The sequence below is a fragment of the Cervus elaphus genome, chromosome 19 (genome assembly GCF_910594005.1).
Source record: "Cervus elaphus chromosome 19, mCerEla1.1, whole genome shotgun sequence".
NCBI classification, from domain to species: Eukaryota; Metazoa; Chordata; class Mammalia; order Artiodactyla; family Cervidae; genus Cervus; species Cervus elaphus.
Window position 1 is genome coordinate 40,686,686 of NC_057833.1, and position 21,636 is coordinate 40,708,321.

A 21,636-nucleotide genomic window follows, 5' to 3' on the forward strand; every position below is an offset into this window, starting at 1 on the left:
CCTTCTTGGGAAGAATAACTATAGGTGCCATCGCTGCTGCTGCGGCTGCTCCTGTTGTTGTGTTCTGGGTGACACCCTTTTTGAACTTAAATTTCATTATTTGTCAAATTCAGATATGAACCTCAATGACCGCCCCCCGCTTGCTGTCATAGAAGACAGCAGAAGTGAGGCACACAGCAGTTGTGACCTTCTAAAAGAGTTTCTACTACAGTTAGCAAGGGCACACACTACAAGATGAAATACTATATTTTTTTTTTTTCCGAAGAAATTTCTGTTTCCTCTAAAGGTGAAGGTCAGTGTTTAACTGTCATATAACACTTTTCAAAATGGATGCTCAGGTACTATTAACAGTAGTATAATTCTTTACAGTTATGTAGCTCTTGGCATTTTTTTCAAAGTATAGTCATATCCATTTTCCTCTTTGATCCTCCTAACATCTCAGTGAGGTAGGAATTGTGGGAATAATTTCTAGAGTGGCTGTTGGCCTTGCCTGAAGTGACAGAGGGCAGGAGCAGAACTAATGGTGGTACCCAAGGGCCCCGTCCCCCACCCGGCACTCATTCCTCTATACTGTGCTGTATCCTTTGGAAAGTACAATGGATCATTCCCCACTCCCCCCACCCACGCCAAACCTTAGGATTTTATTTTCTTGCTAAAGTTGGAGTAAGTATGCAGAGCCTGTTTGTGGTCCGCTGCTTAGCAGGATTCACTCTGCAACTTAGCTTCTGACCTGGAATTACCACGAGATTCTGTCCTTGCACTATATATTATTTTTGAAAAATCTTTAAATTAATAGTAAATGATAAAGATCTATTATCTCCTGTTCTTATTGTTTGGGTGAAGGGAACAAAATACTTGGGAGTCTGAAGCCTCAGGTTCTTCCCCTTCTGTACCTGTATTTCTAATTGCGTGACTTCAGGAAGGTCATTTTACCCTGTTCTTATTTATGTCCCCAGCCTCTGCTTCAACTTAATGCAAGACATATCATATGATGTCCTGCAGAAGAGAAAAGGTGGTAATTGACCTCTTTATGGAAGCGTTGAATGAAAAGAGGAATTTGTTTCCATTTTCACTGACATCCTTTCCCTCTGCCTTCCTTCTTCCAGGATTGTGGTGGTCTCCTGTCTGAAGGAGATAACCAAGGCTGCTACCCACTAGATGGACACATCCTCTGCAAGACCTGCAATTCTGCCCGCATCAGGGTGTTGACCGCCAAGGCCAGCACTGACCTTTAAATCCAGTCGCCTGTTTAGCGGTTAGTGGGTGGCTCCAAGAAGGATGAAACACAAGAAAAATATGAAAAGAGAAATAGGAAAAGAGAGGAAAGGCAATCAAGCTATGGGATGGTCTCTACTTCATCCACTATTAACCTTTCTTTAGAAACACCTAGAATATGAGATTTTTTTGAGTTCTTACAATACACATTTCACAGTTAATCATGTAGAACCTTGATAGGCCTTTGTTCCCAAGGACTTGCACATTTTTGCACGGATTATGCTCCATCCCATTCACTTCTGCATTCCTTTAACTTTTAATCCCTATGTTTGTCTCACTTTTCATCTGGTTGAATGGCTTTTTTTAGTGTGGTATTTGCTGTCACACAGTTTTTCCTGGGGAAGTCTGCCAACTCCCAGGTGCTTTTCAGCTTGAAGGCTCCATCCTATCACTTCCACATTGCCAGCGATCATAAAAGATAGTCATTCATTTTCTGTGTATTGAAAAAAATAGTCTTTTATTGCTCTAAACTAGTCATATCCCTTGGGAAAAAATGCACAATTATATGTCAGATTATAAAGAATTTAAACTGTAAATTACATAGATTAAAAGAAGCTGAATTTGCAGCCATCCAAATTCAAAATCTATAATGACCAGTGGTGGGGCTCATTTGAAAATAGGTATTGGTGAGAGAGAACCAAACCTCAATATTTTTCCTGCAGAAATTACAGATGGGGTATACTGGATAAAGCATTTTGGGGTTATATTTAAAAAGGCATTATTATGCCTCAAATATTAAATTTTTTCTTTTTCCATGCTACCTGGATATAATAATATGGACAAATTTGGTTTTCTCTAGAATATAACTTCCAATACTGTTCCACTTTTCATATCAGATATATTGCAACATTTTGTTTGTTTGTTTGCTTTGGGAGGGAGGACATACAAACACAACTGCCAAAATTGTGTAGTTGTGTTCCTCTAGAGGAAGATATCTATAAAGAAATGTTTAATTTTTTTTTTCCAGGCCCAGGTCCATTTTACCTGACAGTTGCAAATCAGGGCACATAAAATTGTCTTAGTTTTGTTTAGTTTACCTTAAAAAGACAGGAAACTTGAAAAGATTGTGGAACCACAGTTTCATTATTCTTATAATTCGTCTGCAACTCAAAATACATATTGCAGGAGACATTTTCATATAATTGATATGACATTTACACCACACTTTCATAGACAATCGCTGAAAAGAAATTGCCTTTTTGAACTAAAGATATGCAGAGCCTGGGATCTTTAGTCAGATTCTTTTGGGGCAGTGAAATGTTTGCCTGCTAACTGCAGAACCATATACATTGCTTTTTTATGTCCTAACATGTTTCCTTTAAGGAACAACCCTGCTCTTAGTAGCAGGTTACCATCTTGTAAATTAAATATTTTGGATTAAGATTTGTTCAAATGTTTTTTAAGATTAGGTCAACCTTCTTAAAAACTTTCTGCAAGTATATACTTTTAAATTACAAAGTATTTTAAATATAACAAAAATATAGATAATAATATAATGGATCTCTGTAATACCCAGTTTAAGAAATCAAATATAACAAATATAGCTACATTCCCCTGTATACCCTTCCCTGATTCCACAGAGATCTGTTTCATGATTAGAAGGTGATAAACTCTTCTAGTCTGACTTTTGTTTTTAATTTTAACACTCAGAAACGAGAAATTATTTGTGAATGTTTTGCATTGCAATCCAGACCTCAAGCATCCCAATTAAATTTATTTTGCTTTAGTAGGAATAATCATAAAGGTGGTTCTTTTTTTTTTTTTTCAATAAGATATCCTTAAGCCTATGGCTCTTATAAGTCAGCCTGTGGCTCATTTGCTTTGGTTACCAAACAGTTTTGTTTTAGAACCACCACAGTTAGAGCTTTTCAAAGGGTCCTTTGACCACTGTACTTTCCTCACCTTGTTTCCCTTGTCCTTGACCTCACATTTCTCATAATGTGAAATGCAAGAGGTCCAGCAGCATGTGGATTTTAAGATACAATGACAACTGTATCACTGAATTTCTGTCTTCCAAATGAAAGGAGACCATGCTGATGACCTCAAAGAGTACTGACTATTAGACAATTGGGGTGATACTATCTATAATCAGCTTGAATTGCTTCAGCCATTTGTCTTCTATGAAATACTTGGGGAAAAATTATCTTTTGGTCAAAAGGAAAGAGCCCAACTTATTGAGGGGTGGAGTTTATCTCTTGAAATTCAGTCTTATGAATTTTGCCAAAAGAGGGAGGAATTATGAAATATTTATACTATAAAAATGCAGTAACATTCTACTTGTTGGTTACATTTAAGTTCTTATGTAACTGAATGTTTACATGCCAAGAAAAAAGAGTTATAAGAAAAGGCTGTTACAGGCCCCTCACTGTGACACTGCCAGAATAGTGCTTGCTTACAATCTTTATAGTGCGTTTTTATCACGTAACCTCAGAGTATCTTTACCAAAGATTTTTAAAGTAAATCTCTTTTTTAATACAGACTTATCATACTTTTATAATAATGAATGTGCACACCTACATATACAGAATATTTAGATTTAGATTTTTTTCTTTCACAAGGTATAATAAGGAAAGGATCTTAAAATATTTTATTTCAGGATTTCTTAATTATATGATTTATACTGCTTTCTTGTTTTCTATTAATCATTTGGTATCAGCAATGCCAAATCACTCTTTACTGTTTTAGCTACATGAAATGATGCCTATAACAGATATAAAGATCTAGTGCCTTAAGGATGATAATTCTACTGTCTTATGATATCTTGTCTTGATTGTTATCATTTAAATACATAGATAATAGAAAAAATCATAGAGTCTATAAGAGAAAGTTTGTAAAAATAAACTAAAAAAATACTGGTTTTAAAAAAATTGTCATGAACAGGAATATTTGGTAATTCCATGTAACATGAGAGACATGGAAAAGGAGAAAAAACCCACGATGTCCTGGGCTCTGCAGATCACTTCATGGTTAGATTTCTCCATCGCCTGGATCCCCGGCTCATACTGACTCAGTGTGGAGTCTCATCTGTGAACAGATTGGCCTTTAAAACTCAAAATAAGTCATGTGTTCCAGCAAAATGCATCAAAGCTTTGAGATCCTGGACATCTCTGCAGCTCAATGATGTGGGTTCTTTTTCCTTTCATTAAAAAATTGTTTTTACCAGAGCAACTTCTCGGATCAAAATGACTTTATTGTGTGTATGCTGATGAATACAGTGGAGATATCAACACTAGAACTGTTTCCTCACTAAGATTCTGCAGAGATGTTTGCAATAATGTTTCAAGTATATAAAATTCTAATTGCATTTAAACAAGTATTTTGTATTTGGGTTCAGGGGAAGGAAGAGAGCATTTTACCATGGGTCTGTCGTAGAGGGTTTATGGAATATAGACAGGACTCTGAAAACACAACTCCCAACAGTTTTCCTAGTTAATAATAATCCTATTAATGTGAACCAGCCAGGAGTAACAGTGTTATTTCTATTTGATATGGTTTAGGCTTCTCTTGTCAAATCTGCATTGGGGCTGCCCCTTGATCCCTCCATTATCGAGTTTTGAAGGGTGTTGGGGAAACTATGGCAGCTGCTAGGAAGATCAGGGAAACACTGATGTAACCTCACAGCCTCTCACCATTTCTCTTGGCTTGGAATGGCTTTTTTTCCATATACATTTCTAGAAATATTGCTATGCTACCTTAGTATTTCACATTTGTAGTTTAAACAAGCGATTGTCCATCTGTTGCCTGGAGCTTCAGTACATGTGTGTTATGAATGAAATATGACAGCATGTTCCATACCCTGCTTTAGCCATCTGTAGGAAACCAGGAGGCTGGAAAAGATATACCTCTGCAAAATGTGCCTCAAGTTCATTTCCTAAGATCGCTCTTTTGGTGCACTTTCACAGGAGACAATCAGAGAGCAACACGTATTTGTGCCTTATTTTTAAAGAAAATTTTACACTACTATGAATGCTCCTCTGAAGAGTCTTCACATAAATAACCCTCCCAAATCTCAAAGATGTACTCATTGAAAAGTCAAAATCCAGAGAAATCTGAACTCTTCATCTTAATGTATTCTAGCAGTATTTCTGTTCTCACCATCTCTTGGAAGTACCTTACGGATTCCTAAGTTAGGACAACATTGTTAAGCATTCTTATGCTACAAGGTGATGTCTTAGGTGTTGTTAGTGAGTAAGTGGTTTTATTTAGTGGTCTTACTCTAGTTTTAGTCAGCTAATGAAGACATACTTCCACTTGAGCCTTTAATATCTATTCAGCATACTGCTTTTAATTGCCACGGTCTTTTGGTTTGTTTTTTATTTTTTTAATTTAATAATATACAGAATTAGTTGAGGATCTTGGTTCTGAGTCATTATTATGGTGCAATCATGGATATATCAGGTCAAGTTATTTCCTTGACAGGTAACTTTTCTCATGAGGCTATCATTTGCTGTGTGCTCTGCTGTGTTCAGTTGCTCAGTCATGTCCAACTCTTTGTGCTCCTATGGACTATAGTCCTCTAGGCTCCTCTGTCCATGGAATTTTCCAGGTAAGAATACTAAAGTGGATTGCCATTTCCTCCTCCTCCTTCCTGACCCAGGGATCGAACTGGTGTCTCTCCTGTCTCTCCTGCGTTGGCGGGTGGATTCTTTATCACTGTGTCACCTGGGAAGCCTGGCTGTTGTTTAGTTCACTTATGATTTCAGCCTTTAAAAAGTGATCTGATTAAAGCTGTGTGGCCTGGTGAGAGTTCTCTCTCCCTCTCCCCCTCCCTCCTTGTCTCGTTCTTATTCCTTAACATTTCTACTCATTAATGTTATCCTGATTGGACTTTTCATAAATAAATTAAATCAGTGCATTACAATCCTTATGGAATTATGATCATATTAGGAGAAGAATTGTACCACAAAATATATGCAGCATCCATAAATCCTTCCTTTAGAAAGGCATATTTTTCCAGACTGTGTTTATTCATAAAGTGAGGTGAGATAATAGTCTTTCGGTTTTATTTTAATGAGTTTTCATCAGGGATTCAGATCACAGAGTTCTTGGCAAATTCATTTATGACTGGCCTACTTTTCTCAGCTATAGGCAAAGTGATCTTTCTAAGACTAGCTTAAGGTGTTTTTTTTTTTTTAATCCAAAGCATTTTGACCAACAAGACAATCGTGTTCTTAAGTGATGGTATGTTATTTTAGATCAATGAAACTTGAGAATTTTTCTTATTATCCTTCTGGAATTTTTACACATATCAGCATTTTTTCCCATGACAATCATATTAAACCCTAATACTTGAGTCACAGTATTTTACAGGGAGTAGGTCAGCAACAGAGTTTTTCCTGAAGCACATGTTACAGACCTGTAGTCTGTTTATAAAAATCAACCTGAAAAGAACAATCTGGATTTCTCAGTAACACATTTTCTTAAAATTTGAGTCTGAGATTCTTTTGAACTCTGTCTAATACTGATCAAAAATATGCCCTCTGTGTCTGTTTTTATGAATTTGTTTGGAAAAAGCTTATAATTCTAGGAATGGATTTCCATTTTTTATTTCTGTCCTTAACATTGTCTACAAGTTGACCTTGATTTTCCTTTTTGGGGGGGTCACATATGAGAAAAGTGAAAGCATCTCTAATACATACATAACTCAATACAGAAATGAATTTGCCCAGTTTTAACAATAGTCACAGTGAATATATTGTTTTGATAAATAGACAGAAAGTTTTTTTGCTTGTTTGTTTATTTTTTAATCTGTCTCCAAGAAGAGAGGAATGCGGAGGGAAGGAAGAATTTGAGAGAAGGGGAAGGTCACAATTAAAACACTGAGGATTCTTATAGAGTGTAACTCAGAATTTTCACAGAGGTTTTAAGGATTGGCAATTGTAGCTTTTTAAACAAGTAAAATATATTTCTAAGTTTATGAGGTGTTTAAAAATCACTATGACTAACACTGTATTTTTCCCTTGTCAAAAGAGAATTAAAAGGAGAGCTGTTTTTTAGCCCTGTGGCATGGCCATAACCACACAAGACTCTATAATATATGTCACTTCACCCCTTTGCAAGAGGGCCTAGCTCACTCTCCTGTGACAGATGGCGATGCCTATTCTTACATAGTCTTAGGCAAGCTGCACTAAACCCTAAACATCTCTGAAGGTTAGAGGTTTCTGTTTTCACACACGAGTATCTCATCCTTTCCAGTGTAGGTACCTGGTGAGCATAGTAAACAGGAGTGGCCTTGGTCTGTGGTTCTCTCGTTCAAATCCAATCATGCACTTTCTATAATGCCCTGCCTAAACAGCTATACTGGAATTGATTTGTACCTTTTCTCCTTTTTAGTTGCAAGCACAGAAAACTAGCTTTATATTACTTAGTTCAAAGAAGAATAAATATAAATGGCACATTTTCCCATCAATATAGAAAGGAAAGGCCCTTACCCCCTTTCCTATCTTACTTTCCTGGCCCCTGTGCAAAAAAGTTGTAGACACTATTTTTGTTATCCAACATACATGTGGCTTATTTCATGGAAAGTTGTGTGGAAGATACATTTTATTAAATTCATTGACTTTTCTCCCATGAAGTTACAAAAAAGAAATTGCTAAAAGCTTATTGCTTTATTTCTGGTTGTTGTGTAATTTACAAGAGTTTCGAACCACCCTAATAAATATCTCTCATTCTAACTGTTGTTATAAACACAAGTTTTGAAACATTCTATAAGCAAAAGTTAGATATACTAGAAAGAAGAGAGAAACGCATGAGTCCTTTGTAATACTTTAAGATGGTTGCATTAATCCTTATCCACTGTGTGCTTGCTACTTTTTCCAATAAACTCATTCACTTACGGGCAAGTGGAAACATCATTCACCTACCTTTGCTAGACATTGACCTAATAGACCCAAACAGAAGTCTTATTAAATGACACACACATGCTACACAAAACTGTAGCTTCTAAATTCAGTTTTCAACCCCAAGAGTAGAATGATCTACCAAGAGTGACACAGATTTCGCTGTGCCATCTTCTGTTCTACACCAGGGTAGAGGGCTATAGTCGACCCCAAGCCTCAGCACTGTTCCTAGACATAGGCTCATGGGTCTTTTAAGGATCCGAATCTCCTATTATTTTCCCAACAAGTCACCATTCCACATCTTTTTAGAGCTCGCTAGTTTGCAGTACTATTCATGGCAGCCCTTGTACTATTGGGGCAGCTTTTTTCTTCCAAAGTTCTTCCTCATATTAAACAAAATTCGGGCTCTGGAGCCATGCACAGGAAGTCTAAGGTCCATATCTTTGCCTTTAGGTCAGATATCACTCTTTCAACTTTTCCTCATTTATCAACATAGTATCAAGTTCAATCATCCACTTGCTTCTCCTTTGAACAGTTAGACCCAACAATATTTTCTAATTTTATTTCAGTCTACTAAGTGAAATGTAGCCAGCTCTTTCGGTCAGGCTAGGTAAAAACACCCTCTTCAGGGTTGAAAGTAAATGGGATTGGAATCATTGAAAAGGAAACTGGTATTCGATGTGGAAATTTCCCCCAAGGACTCAGACCCAGGAAAGTGAAAACTGGATGAGGTTAGATATCCCTTGTGTGTAAAACAGTCCTCTCACTCTGTGTAACTTCACTGTTTTTGATGTTACCAAAGTCAATATAGGGAGTGAGCTAGTATTTACACATCATCCATTAGATTCCCACTTCTTGGTCCATGTTCATAAATTCTCTTCAACCCTTTCATTTCATCCTTGTCTTCTCAAGAATTAAACATTTCTTGTCCATGTTCCCATACTGAATATGCAAAAAGAGTTCTGGACTCTTTATAGGCTCCACATAAATATTTCTGGCTAGTTTGGTTTTTGAGATTTGCTTGCATTTTTCTGGGCTCAAATGTTAGTACCTAGAGATGTTACACTCTTGATGAAGTGAGCAGCTTCACCACTCAATCATTTAAGAACTACCCTGAGGAGTCCATGTTTTCTCTATACTTTTGTCTTTCTAACAAATTCATCTCTTGCTCATACCCTCCATTTAATTATCACTTTAAGAGAATCAGCCCCTAAGTAACTCTAATTGAAAGTCAACTGCAATAAAATCAGATAGGTTCAGTCTGCACGCCATAGGAAGTGATATAGCTTCAGGAAAAGTAATTCTTTTCCTGTTAGGAAAGAATTAGTTAGAAAGAATTAGTGATTCTTTTCAGTTAGGTCTTCATGGAAGAGTGAACTTGAGCAATCTTGATTCATTGGCTTGATTTAGAAGTTTAGAGAAGAGTATGTAAAGTACCAGAAACAAAAGGAAAGCATAGCTTATGTTCAGAGAAGATCCTCTACTTTAAGTATAACACATTCTAGAATGTCCTTCACAGAAGAAAAGGTTTCCAGGTATTCAGGGTCAGTGAGACGGGAAAGACATAGAGCAAGATTGATTCAGTTTGCTTTTTCATCTCTATGTAATTTTAAGATAGGAAAAGTTGTCAAAATATAATCCAGCACAGACAGTATGAACAGGAATCTTTTTTGGTAATGTACAAAATGTACATTTTCATTGGTTCTTAGCTACATAATCTACTCTTGCACCAAGCACCCCTATCTTCTGAGCCTCTTTAGTATGACAAGCAGGACACCTCTGTTTTCCTGTTGCTTCTAGATCCATGATTGTAAAGGACTCCACATTTATCTATTCCACTTGGTGTTAAAATTCCCTCATGTATGTACTGATAAGTGAAAATACAGGCTCTGCTTGAGCATCACCTGCACCAGGGAGCTCTTATTTCTTAAGCTCTTCCATTTCCTCCATTGTACTTTGTTCCAAGCTCCCAGAACCAGTCTTTGGGGCTTAGGTGCTCCTTGGTGCCACACACAATTAATCTTAGTACATAATAAAACATTGCTTCCTCCCTGTTTTCCTTCCTAACCTATTTTGCTTTTAGCAATACATTTCTTTAAAAAATAAACTTGTTGTTTTGTTTTGTTTTTTAGCTGAAGATTATAAAAAAGCTTTAAATACCCTTAAAAATAGTCTGAAGGGTTTTCTGAGGGTCAGGTTTAAGAGTATGAGTTTTGGGTTGCAGTTCTTACTTTCTTATTCAAAAGACAAACTATCCTGACAGTTGTTACACAGTTTCATGCCTTCCCCCACTAAATAATCCGTGAAACACTCTCCCGTTATCCAGGCTGTTGATAATGACCTTAAAATGTTGGGAAATGTCAGCGTGTGATTTCCACTTCTAACAAGGAAAACGTCAAAAGCAGAAGATGCTGGTTCTGTTGAAAAGCATTACCTCTAGCCAATTGTTCTGTGCGAAAGGAAGTAGGTTACATTATGTTGCAGTTTTATATCAAACTGTATACACAAGTTCAGTACAGTTGAAGCATGGCATTAATTACAGTTTATGCCACATGTCTCAAAATCCTAAATTCAAAACTTCAAAAGTTATTTAGAAGATGCTGGCTAAATCCATACGGTATGCTTGTTCTGAAGGCATTTGTAACCGAAGATAGATGGGAAGTAGAAAGACAGCCAAAAGAACACTATACCAGGCACTTGCCATATATTAGTAGTCTCTGGGAGGATAAGACTTGCAGCTTCTTCCACCCCAGCCTTGAGTCCAAGAGCCCTATTGGCAGAACCTGTCATCAGCCTCCTGGGCAGGCCTGGGGTGGGGGATGGCTTTCCAAGCTCTAAAATAATAATTCCTAAGATAGTTTACAAACTGCTTTCGCACATGAAACAGCCCTGGGAGGAAGGTTATTAATAGCCCTATCCTGAAAGAGAAAGCCGAGGCTCAGAATCAGTAAGTGACTTGCCAAAAGCAATAAGAGCTGGTAAGTGGCAGACCTGGGGATGTACCCGGGTCTGGCAAGTCCATTGTTCTCTCCGGTGGCTGCTTTCAGGGCACCAGACACCTCAGAGCATGCTGGATGCTCTTCACAGACCACTGGGGCCCCTGTTTGAAGGCATCCAAGAAATTCACATAGATCACCCAGCTATCAGCTGGCAGAGGCATATGGGTGCTGTGGGGTTTGAGAACATTCAAAGCATGCATGCATTTTCTGTGTCCTTGTGTGGGAAACTGCTAGGCAGTTCATCTGATTGGCAGTGTGACGGAGCTGGTGAGGAAGGGCACCGCCAAGAACAAACACTGTTACTGAAGTACACTGCAGCAAATTTCCCCAGAGACTCCAGTTTACTTTACATTAACTGAAAAACTCTGGAACTGTGAGGTTCCAAATATCAATGGAGGCCACACATTTAGAATTCAGTGGCACACAGAAGTGACTTGATCCTTAAGACATTTTTCTCTTATGTGGGCAACGATTTATGCCCCACAGAGGCAGGAACTCCTGCAGGTAAACAATGCTTGTTGTCCTCTCTCTCAGCTCACATTTATCAAGCCCCTACCAAGTGTATGTCATAGCATCGGGCATTTCCGAGCCAACCAAGCTACCTTGACCTTGAAATGTCCGTGAAAATATGCTATGGGACAGATCGTGATTCTGCCACTTGGCTTTTGCTGTTTGAGAGCCTGGGCTTCCCCTCCTGTTGTCATTTTGTGTTTCCTGTGGGCTTATCACGGGGGGGTTGGTACTGTTGTTTCCAGAATACTTACTTGGAAGCCAGCCTGTTATGTTCTAGAACGTGAAATATGGCAGTTCAACAACTGGGTATGCCTCCTCTTGAGCAGCATCCGTCTGGAAGCAGTGCCTTTTGATGTGCCCTCTTGGGTTTTCAGTTCCTCTCATTTCTCATTGTATTTGTTTGACTTGAAGTTAAAATCTGTTAACTAAAAAATATTCTTTCTTCATCTGAGTTAAATCTACTACAGGGAACCTTAAAATGAGCTTACCTAATATGCTTTCTAGGCATCTTCTTTCCCGGGAGGCTTCCATCCATCAAATCGGTCTCATTATCCTTCTGCTAAATTCCCTGGGATTAACGAGGGCCAAGTTAAATAACAAGTGCCTTCTCACCCCTTTCCAATCTGCACACCTGGGAAATACAGGCGGTGCCGGGGGGCCAGCAGTTGAGTGGCTTTGGCTGAGATGACATTCAGACACCGGGAAGGAGCCTCATTTTCCAGTGAGGTTTGATTAATGTTATGATTGGTGGAGTGGAAAATGATTCTTGTAAAATCAATGAGGTGTTCCCCCCACCCCCATACACACACAGGAGTGGATTAGCAGAGGAAGCATTTTGAGAACTCTTCAGAATTTTCTAGGTAGGTATGCCTGAGCTGAGACTCACTTGGGTGGAACCTGTGATGTCTTAGACAAGGAATAAAAGGACAGTGAGGCTGTGAATATGAAAAAGCATTTCTTAAAAAAAAAAATAAAGACAGCCATAAACTCCAGTTTATCTTTACATAATGTAAAGGAAATTATGAACGCATTTTTTTCTTCCTCCATTGTACACAATCTTACCCCTCATAACTAGAAAAAATACAATTGTGTTGTCTTCAGAACACTCACCCATGCACCTGCATGCACACATGTTCACACACTCACACACACTCTCTATCTCATACACACACACACACACACACACACACACACATCTTCCAAGAAAGCTAATGCTTCAAGAAGGAAATCTTGTTTTAAAACACTTGGATTTTTCAGGCCAAGAAACTAATAATTCCTAGACCTGACCCAATTTAGTGACTGCCAAAAAAATAAAAAAAGAAAGAGCTATTTAAATTTTGCTCGGATCCATTTATCTCTTAGAATATGCCAAAGCAATTTGAGGTGGGGGTGGAAACTAAGGTATTTATCTCTGCAGCTGGAGTCTCTATGTATCTATCTGCTGGGAGTCCCCTAAGAACAGTTCTTGGGTGATTATTATTGATACATTGTGTTGCTGCTTTGTCCATTGCCCACTTTCCTTCCTACTGTTGTGTAAGAGTAAGAGTTGCCTTTTTAACTCCTTTTCCTCCATCATGAGGGAGTAAATGTTAAGCCTAAATGTCTTCCCTCACCAAATCATTTCACTCCATTTCTGAACTAGTTTAGAAAGTGCAAAAGAGGGAGAGCTAGCTTTTCTTGGATACATTTCTTCATTTTTCTTCTTTCTCAGGAGACAAATATAAAGGGAAAAAATCCAATTCCTTTTCATCTCTCTTTCTCTTTGGGTGACAGTAGATGATCACTTAGTAATTATAAACTAGAAGTAGGGAGAATAGCATAACCAGGTTATAATGTATCTGCCAACATGTTTCATTCCTTCAAATTCAGACTTTGAGAGGAAAAGGGATTTTATCATTTAAATGCAAACAGTGGGAATGGCCTCATGTTTAACTTTGTCACCGTAAAAGGTGAGTTGCTATTTGGGCAGTGTTTGCATTTCATTAACCCTGTGTGCCTTCTGCTTAGTTTTTAGATGACTGCCATTACAGTAACATATCAGGATGAAAATTGCCAAAAAGTGTTAAGTGCCTTGGACCTGCCTCACTAGATAGCAAGTTGAAACTGGGGTAAACCATGCCAGCCTTCTTAACTGAAATGTCCGAACCAAGGCATTGAAAAGCCAGTAGCTTATAGTGAAGTCACTGAAAAATCATTTTTAAATAACTTTCTTATTTTAGGTACCCTTTTATTCTCTTGGGAAAGCTGATGAGCAAATTATCCAAGAATTACTTCTTATTAAACAATCAGAATATCCCCCCCAAAAAATCTGAATTTGTCCTCATTAATTTTCAAGAAATGTATGAAAAAGCAAATAGAATTAGAGACAGCATTGATTGTCTGATTATTTAACACAAATAAAATTTTGCGATTTAATGTGCCTTAAGCGAAATGTAAAACTTTCACAGCAGGATTTTTTTAACTTTTACCGTGTTATCTATGCAATTAATTACTTTGCTTTTTATTTTGTCTTTTAAACTTCACCTTTATCATTTGTTAAACAGACTTGGGGCTGCCTTCTTCTCTACTGGGAGCATGTGCAGTTATGAGATGCACCCCCCCAAAAAAGGAAGGGAAAAGAAAGAACTTTCTGGTAGCAAATCTGTGCCATCAAGTAGATGTGACACGAAGATGCAAAGCGGGAGGATAGTAATTTTCTCTGAGCTGCACACACCAGCTTTTATTTCATGGCTTTGTCACAGGCTTTTCTCCTTCTGTGCTGTCACCTTTGAGAAAAACGATTGCACCTTCTCCAAGTCTGCCTTTTAACAGCTACAGTTGAGTTGGCAAGACTTCCCCAGCTCTGAATATAGCCATTTGCCGACTCCGGCCTCTTTGCGAGACTGACTCAAATCTGTGATCTTCTGTTCAGCATACACATCAGCAAAGTGAGAAGATGAGCACTAAATATAGGCTCTATTAACTTTACTTTTAGATTTACTGCCTTCAAAAAGTGCCTATTCTGAGAAACATAGACGTTCTTCCTACATATGTATGTACACACGGTACCCAGAGTCATACCGTGCAGCCTTCAAAAACACACCATCGAAAGGAGTAGGTGCTAAGATAAGGAAACCTTGCCAAATGGAAGAAAGTCACTCATTTCCAATATCCCCTCCCGAGTGGCACCGTGAAACAGGCTGCAAGCACATTTCCTGAGCATTCCTTGCTGATACAGCCACTTTATATTTTTATCCTACTGGATTGTGGCATATTGCTGAGGTTTCCTGTACTCTACTTCAAGGGAATAGATTATGCTTCATGGAATTGGAACATTTAGTCAGGAAAAAAAGGTTGTTTAAGAGAATCAATGAGCCAGGGTCTCTATTAGGATATGTGTCATATGTGTGTTTTATAAACTAAGCATTGGTGAGCTTAGAATGTCAGCACATTGCTTCTCCTTTTATCTCTCAGGCTCACATCAGTGAAAACTAAAGAAAAGTCTTGGCTCTGACAATTGGAGCCTCAGGGGGCCAAATGCCCTTGCCAGATCCTTAGAGCATCTTTACTTTGACTCCTAAAAATAGTAGCACATGTTATTTATTGGCTTTCATTTCCATGGTTCTGTCACTGATATAACAACTGTAGATATTGTCAATGGAGCAGCAGCTCAGCCTACAAAGTTGGATTCTTACCCAGCTGTGGCAAGAGGAGAGGGTCCAGACCAATAGGGCAAAGTAGACTATGTATGATTTTAGGAAAAGGGTTGAAGGGAGGACGTGCTTCCAAAAAAGATCTTTCTCAATGTGTCGTCTGACTCAACCAGCTGGCAGATTACACTTGCCAAGTCGCTCTCTTCCCTTAGAAGTCAGTTAGCTCCATGTTTGCTTGAGTCTGTCTCTGCTTTGGAAAAGCAAGGTACCTCCAGTGAGCCTTTCCCCAAGGAAGCTCTTGCCATCCTCTTGGTCACAAAGTTGTCTCCTATCCCACCCAATTTCACCAACAGGAAGCAAAGGGAGACAAACAATGAAAGATGCTCCCCATGTCATCGACATGTACCATTTTGCTTTCCATCTGAGGGGCTCCACTACTCACACGAGGGAGGAGGGCAGAATGGATCATGGTTTTATCATTACTGGAGTGTGTACCACCTCTCCTTGGGTGTCGTCATTTTATGAGATGACTTGTCTCCCTGAAGAAAGCGATGCTCTTCTCTGAAACTCTCTACTCTTCCTGTTCGTGTTCTTGTTATGTTTTTACTTTATTCAGTTTTAACACCAGTCATTTTCTATTTTTTTAGAGAAAAATGTGCTAGATAAAAGTTAAGAAATCTCCATGATATCAAAAGGGGCATTGGAATACCACAGAGTTTTTCCTCCTTGGAAACAAGATAGACTGGGAAAGAGACAGCATGGTTTTGCTCCAGGTGTCAATCTGATCATGACTATGAGAGAGTTTTATGTAAACGTTGAGTGGTATTTACAAAAAGATAAATCAAGGAAAGGGGGGGATAAGCCAGGTTTTCTCTATGCTAAATGTGTCAAAGAACAAGAACTTCCTACTAAGTACGATCATAGTCCCCACCATGATCGATACAAATCTGAATCACATTTTCTGACTTAGGGAAAGTGACACAAAAAAACATGTAGAGAATATGCCTTTTTTCACATATATCATACTGACAGAGCCATGGTATTCCCAAAATGCAGATTTCTCTTTTTTATTCTTAGCAAATTACGTCTCTCCTCTATATCATGAACCGTCACTGACAAATCCAACATAGACCTCATGGTTCCTTATAAAAGTAAGAGAATAAAATCTGTTATAAGCAAGTGATTTGGGTTATTTTCTTTTGTATTTATACATTACCACCTCTATGAAATCATGTTTCTATTTACCCTCTATCAGTTTTTTCTATCAATTATGTTTTTCCAATGCTCTATAACAATAAATATGAAAATCATATTCCTTTTTTCTGTTAAAAAATTGCAACTATGTTATTATATTTAGAAATCCAATAAAGTTATTACATTTACTTGCCTGTGTGTGGAATTCTTTTTGAGCTTGATAATCCCTGTCTCTTTTCTCCTAACCTCTTTTACTGTGATTCATTTTTTACATCATTTGCTTTCCATATGGTCTTCTGAGAAAGGGAACGTCTCTCAAAAGAATTATGATGCCAACAAGAATATGAAGGCACCCACTCTTTTCCACTGTTAGCACAGAATATCTTAAGGTTAGATATGTTCTAGAATTACTTGACCACTTTGTCTTCAACTTTCAAGCAGAGAACTTCCCCCTTTTAAAGTTGCATCCAAGCAAATCAGTTCCTGAGTTGTGCATGTGGTGGGGGAGGGGGATGGTGGTGGTGGATGGGGAGTTCTCCACTCATATCACTAATGACTGGCTGACTTTTCACACTTTTATTCCATCTGTTCTGTGCATACTTTTCCAACATTGAGAATCTGCTTTGCTCTAGGCTCCTTGAGGGATACAGATATAAATCAGTCATAGTTCCTGCTTTGAAGAAGTCTATAGTCTAGTAAAGCTAAAACTGATGGATTCTGGTGCAAATAACTATGGTAAGAAGACAAAAAGAATCAGACACTCGGGAGAGTATGCCTCAACATTTTCAAAACTTTTCACAGTTCATCATACCATTTTTAATAGTCTGTGGTCCACAATGATTCTATCCTTATTTTCTATGTGAAAATGCTAAGAATGTGAGAAATAAAGTTAACAATCCAAGATCACCATTCACTGAACACTTGTTTTTAATTTTTTAAACACAGCTTCAAATTAACCCAGTGCCCTGATCCCTAGTCCAGTCTAAAACTTAAGAGTGAGTAGAACTATAGGGTACATGAAACTCCTATGAAATTCAGAAAAGGGTATCCCTTCTCCTTCCCAATTAGGCTTTTGACTTTTTTTCAGCCTCATGTTTTAGCTTACTAATGCTGAGAGATCTGAGAGTCCAACAAGAGGCCACCATTTTCAAAGATGCTGGACACAAGGTGTGTTTCTGAATTAACAAATGATGGCTATAGCACTGGGGCACAGGGAGTTCATAACTTCTGGCCAGAAAGTTGTAAACAAAGAAGGGCATAGAACATGTAACACTGGCTTTTCTTTCCCTGTTTTTCTCCAATTGCTCACTTTATGTTCCTCAGCCCCCTTCTGCTTTGTATTTTAATACTGCATAAATATTATTTGTCCCTATTCATTGTGTGGGAGCTGGGAGGGCCCTGAGAGAGCATGCTTTCTGATTTTTCAAGGGAATACTAGGTCCCAGAGATAGGAAAGAATTTACCTAAGGTCACAATGTAATTTAATCACAAAGCTGAATCTTGTGTCCTGACAGGACCCTCAGTCCTGTGCTATCATACTAAACTTTAATAATGTGAAGGGAGCAGAAAAAGAGTTCTATCTGTAATTTCCATTTCTAGGAAAAACAAAGACAATTTAAAAATGAACAAAAGCTGAAAGTTCTTGATGACTGTTTGTTGCTGTTTTTGTTCAGTTGTTAAGTCCTTTCGTTTTATGCCACCATGGACTACAGCATGCCAGGCATTTCTGCCCCCCAGTATCTCCCAGTGTTTGCTCAAATTCATGTCCATTGAGTTGGTGGTGCTATCTAACCATCTTATCCTCTACTACCTCCTTCAATCTTTTCAGCATCAGGGTCTTTTCCAATGAGTCAGTTCTTCACATCAGCTGGCCAAAGTATTGGTACTTCAGCAACAGTCCTTCCAGTGAATATTCAGGGTTGATTTCCTTTATGATTGACTGGTTTGATCTCCTTGCAATCCAAGGGACTCTCAGGACTCCTCCAGCACCAGAATTTGAAAGCATCAATTCTTCAGCACTCAGCTTTCTTTATGGTCCAACTCTCACATTCGTACATGTGACTACTGGAAAAACCATAGCTTTGACTACATGGACCTTTGTTGGCAAAGTGATGTCTGTGCTTTTTAATATACTGCCTAGGTTTATCAGAGCTTTCCTTCCAAGGAGAAAGCATCTTTTAATATCATGGCTGCAGTCATTGTCCAGTGATTTTGAAGCCTAAGAAAATAGAATGTTCAGGGCTTCCCTGGTGGATCAGAGGGTAAAGAGTCTGCCTGCAATGCAGGAGACCTGAGTTCAGTCCCTGGGTCAGGAAGATCCTCTGGAGAAGGGAATGGCTATCCACTCCAGTATTCTTGCCTGAAGAATTCCATGGACAGAAGAGCCTGGTGGGCTATAATCCATGGGGTCACAAAGAGTTGGACATGACTGAGCAACTAACATACACACACACACACACACACAGAATATAACAAAAAATTCTAACAGACTTATTTCATAAACAAAGAAAATAAACCAGGAAGGAATATCAGTGACACATAAGGAATGTTGAACAAAGAGAATAGCAATCATATAGTTTCTCAAATAACCTGAGTTTATCCCAATAATACAGGAGTAGTTGAACATTAGAAATGCATTAATGTAATTCACCACTTTCACAGAACAAAATAGAAAAGTGTTATGATCATAGTATCTCAATAGATTCAGGAAAGGAGCATAATACAATAAAGTATTCATAATAAAGAACAATCCCTTAGCAAACTAAAAATAAGAAGAAGCTTTCTTAAGTAAAGTCTATCTATGCAAATATCACCACAAATATTGAAAATTAGTAGTTATTTTAAACTATAAAAAAGTATGCTCACTATCAACACATCTTCTCAACTTTACACTGAAAATTCTAACCAGTACTGTTGTAATAAAAACATGAATAAAAGTTATAAAAGAATAGCATGTAAGAAGCCAAAGTGTCATTACTCATAGATGATATAACTACAGAAAGCTATATATATATATATCTAAAATAATATAAAAATAATTAACATTAAACAGACTTATAGATAGAGCAAACAGGTGATTGAAACTGGTGGGTGTTCGGTGAAATAGATGAAGGTGATTAAAAGGTACAGACTTCCAATTATAAATAAGTCACAGGAATGTAAGGTACAACATAAAGAATACAGTCCATGTAACTAATTTTGTATGGCGCAGACGGTTACCACACTTATTGTGGTGATTATTTCTTAATATATTTGGTTGTCAAGTCAGTATGATGTACACATAACACTTTGCTAGATATAACATTAATACACCCAAACTGCATTTTATTTCAGTGCAATAGCCACAAGAAGTCAGATAATGTATTTTTGATAATGTACTTTTCCCAGTGGGTCAGCAGTAAAGAATCCACCTGCAAGTCAGGAGACCCAGGTTCCACCCCTGGGTTGGGAAGATACCCTGGAGGAAGGCATGGCAACCCACTCCAGTATTCTTGCCTGGAGAATCCCATGGAATGAGGAGCCTGGCAGCTTACAGTCATGGAATCGCAAAGAGTTGGACATGACTGATGTGACTGAGCATGCACATGCGTTTTTGAATAAATCATATATCATAGTGACCAAAAAAATGCAAAGTACCCTAGAATATCTTTTTTAAAGTATAAAATACCTAAATGAAGAAAATCATAAAACTTTACTGAAAGACATTAAAGTAGATCTAAATAAGTAGAAAGATATACCATCTTCAAAGATAGGAAAATAATGTCATAAAAATGTAAATTGATTCACAGATTTAATGGAATGCTAATCCAAGTCCCAGCAGAACTTTTATGGACTTTGGCAAGCTGATTCTAAAATTTACTCAGAAAACCAATGCCAAATACCCAAGAAATTTTTAAAGAACAAGGAAAGATAATTTTCTTTAGCAGATAAAATTATCTAAGTGATAGTAGCTAAAGCAATGCATTATCTGTATAAGAAAAAGACATATATAACTTGAATGGACCACAGTTGAAAATCCTAAAACAAAACCACACATTTATGGTAACTTAATCTATGACATGAATAATATGGGAGATCACTGTGGCAAGGGTAGATGCTGAGATAATTGGTTTTTCATGTGGAAAAAAATAACATCCAATGCCTACCTCATACGGACAAAATGTTAAGGCCTACTAAAAAGCCTTTGCATTACAAAAAGATTTATTAAACAAAAAACATTAAAGCAGTAAATAAAAGAATTAATAATTTAAACCCCATTAAAATTAAGAAATGCAGTTAATCAGAAGACACATAATAACTTCAAGCTGGGAAAAGCTATTTTCTGCACATGAAAATAATAAAGAATATGCAAAGAACTCTTAAGACAAAGAAAATTCAATAGAAAAATGGGCACAATAATAGGCATTTCACAGAAAAGGAAATATAAATAGCCAATTGACACATGAAAGCACATTTATGTTAGTCATTTGTTGTTGTTGCTTAGTCACTAAGTCCTGTCCAACTCTTTGAGACCCCATGGACTGTAACCTGCCAGGCTGCTCTGTCCATGGGATTATCCAGGCAAGAATACAGGAGTGGGTTGCCATTTCCTCCTCCAGGATATCTTGCTGACCCAGGGATCGAATCTGTGTCTCCTGCATTGGCAGGCAGTTCTTTACTGCTGAGCCACCTTGAAAACCAATTGTTAGGTAGGTAGAATAGGAAAAAGGAGTCCAGAATGGTGGTGACTAAAAGATAAGGAAGGGAAAAGCCCGTGAAAATAGAACAAAGGAAGATCTAAGGACCGGAATGAGGACCTCAGGTTGAACAAACAGTACTCCTGGCTAGCCCAATTTACATAAGGCAGGCCCAGGTGGAGGCAAAATATATATATAAAGAGAGAAGCCAAAGGGCCAAGTTCTCTGTCTCTCCCCCCCCCTCCCCAGCCCCGCATCTTTTGGGTCGTCATGTCCCCAGGCGTGAAGGATGTATTTTCCTTTACTTTCTAAATAAAACTGAGCTGTAACACGGAGCGGTAACCCTGGTCTGTCCAAGAGCTGTGACACTGGTCTGTCCGGGAGCTGTAATGCTGACCCATAGGAAGGCTATAATGTTGGTCCATCACTTCAAATTTTTGTTGTGACAAGACAGAACTGAGGAAACTACACATTTCCCCCAACAGTATAAATGATGTGATATGGATAT

General features: G+C 38.0%; 1 protein-coding gene across 11 annotated transcripts in view; it reads left to right on the forward strand.

Moving 5' to 3' along the window:
• LOC122675400 (LIM domain containing preferred translocation partner in lipoma) overlaps nucleotides 1-16,640 on the forward strand; it is a 713,437-nt gene extending 696,797 nt beyond the window's left edge. For all 11 annotated transcript variants that reach the window (XM_043874070.1, XM_043874067.1, XM_043874069.1 and 8 more), the window contains one exon: nucleotides 1,107-16,640. In XM_043874070.1, coding sequence (XP_043730005.1) covers nucleotides 1,107-1,235 — 129 coding nt within the window. In that variant the 3' untranslated portion in view covers nucleotides 1,236-16,640. The remainder of the gene's footprint in view (nucleotides 1-1,106) is intronic.
• Nucleotides 16,641-21,636: the final 4,996 nt, after the last annotated feature.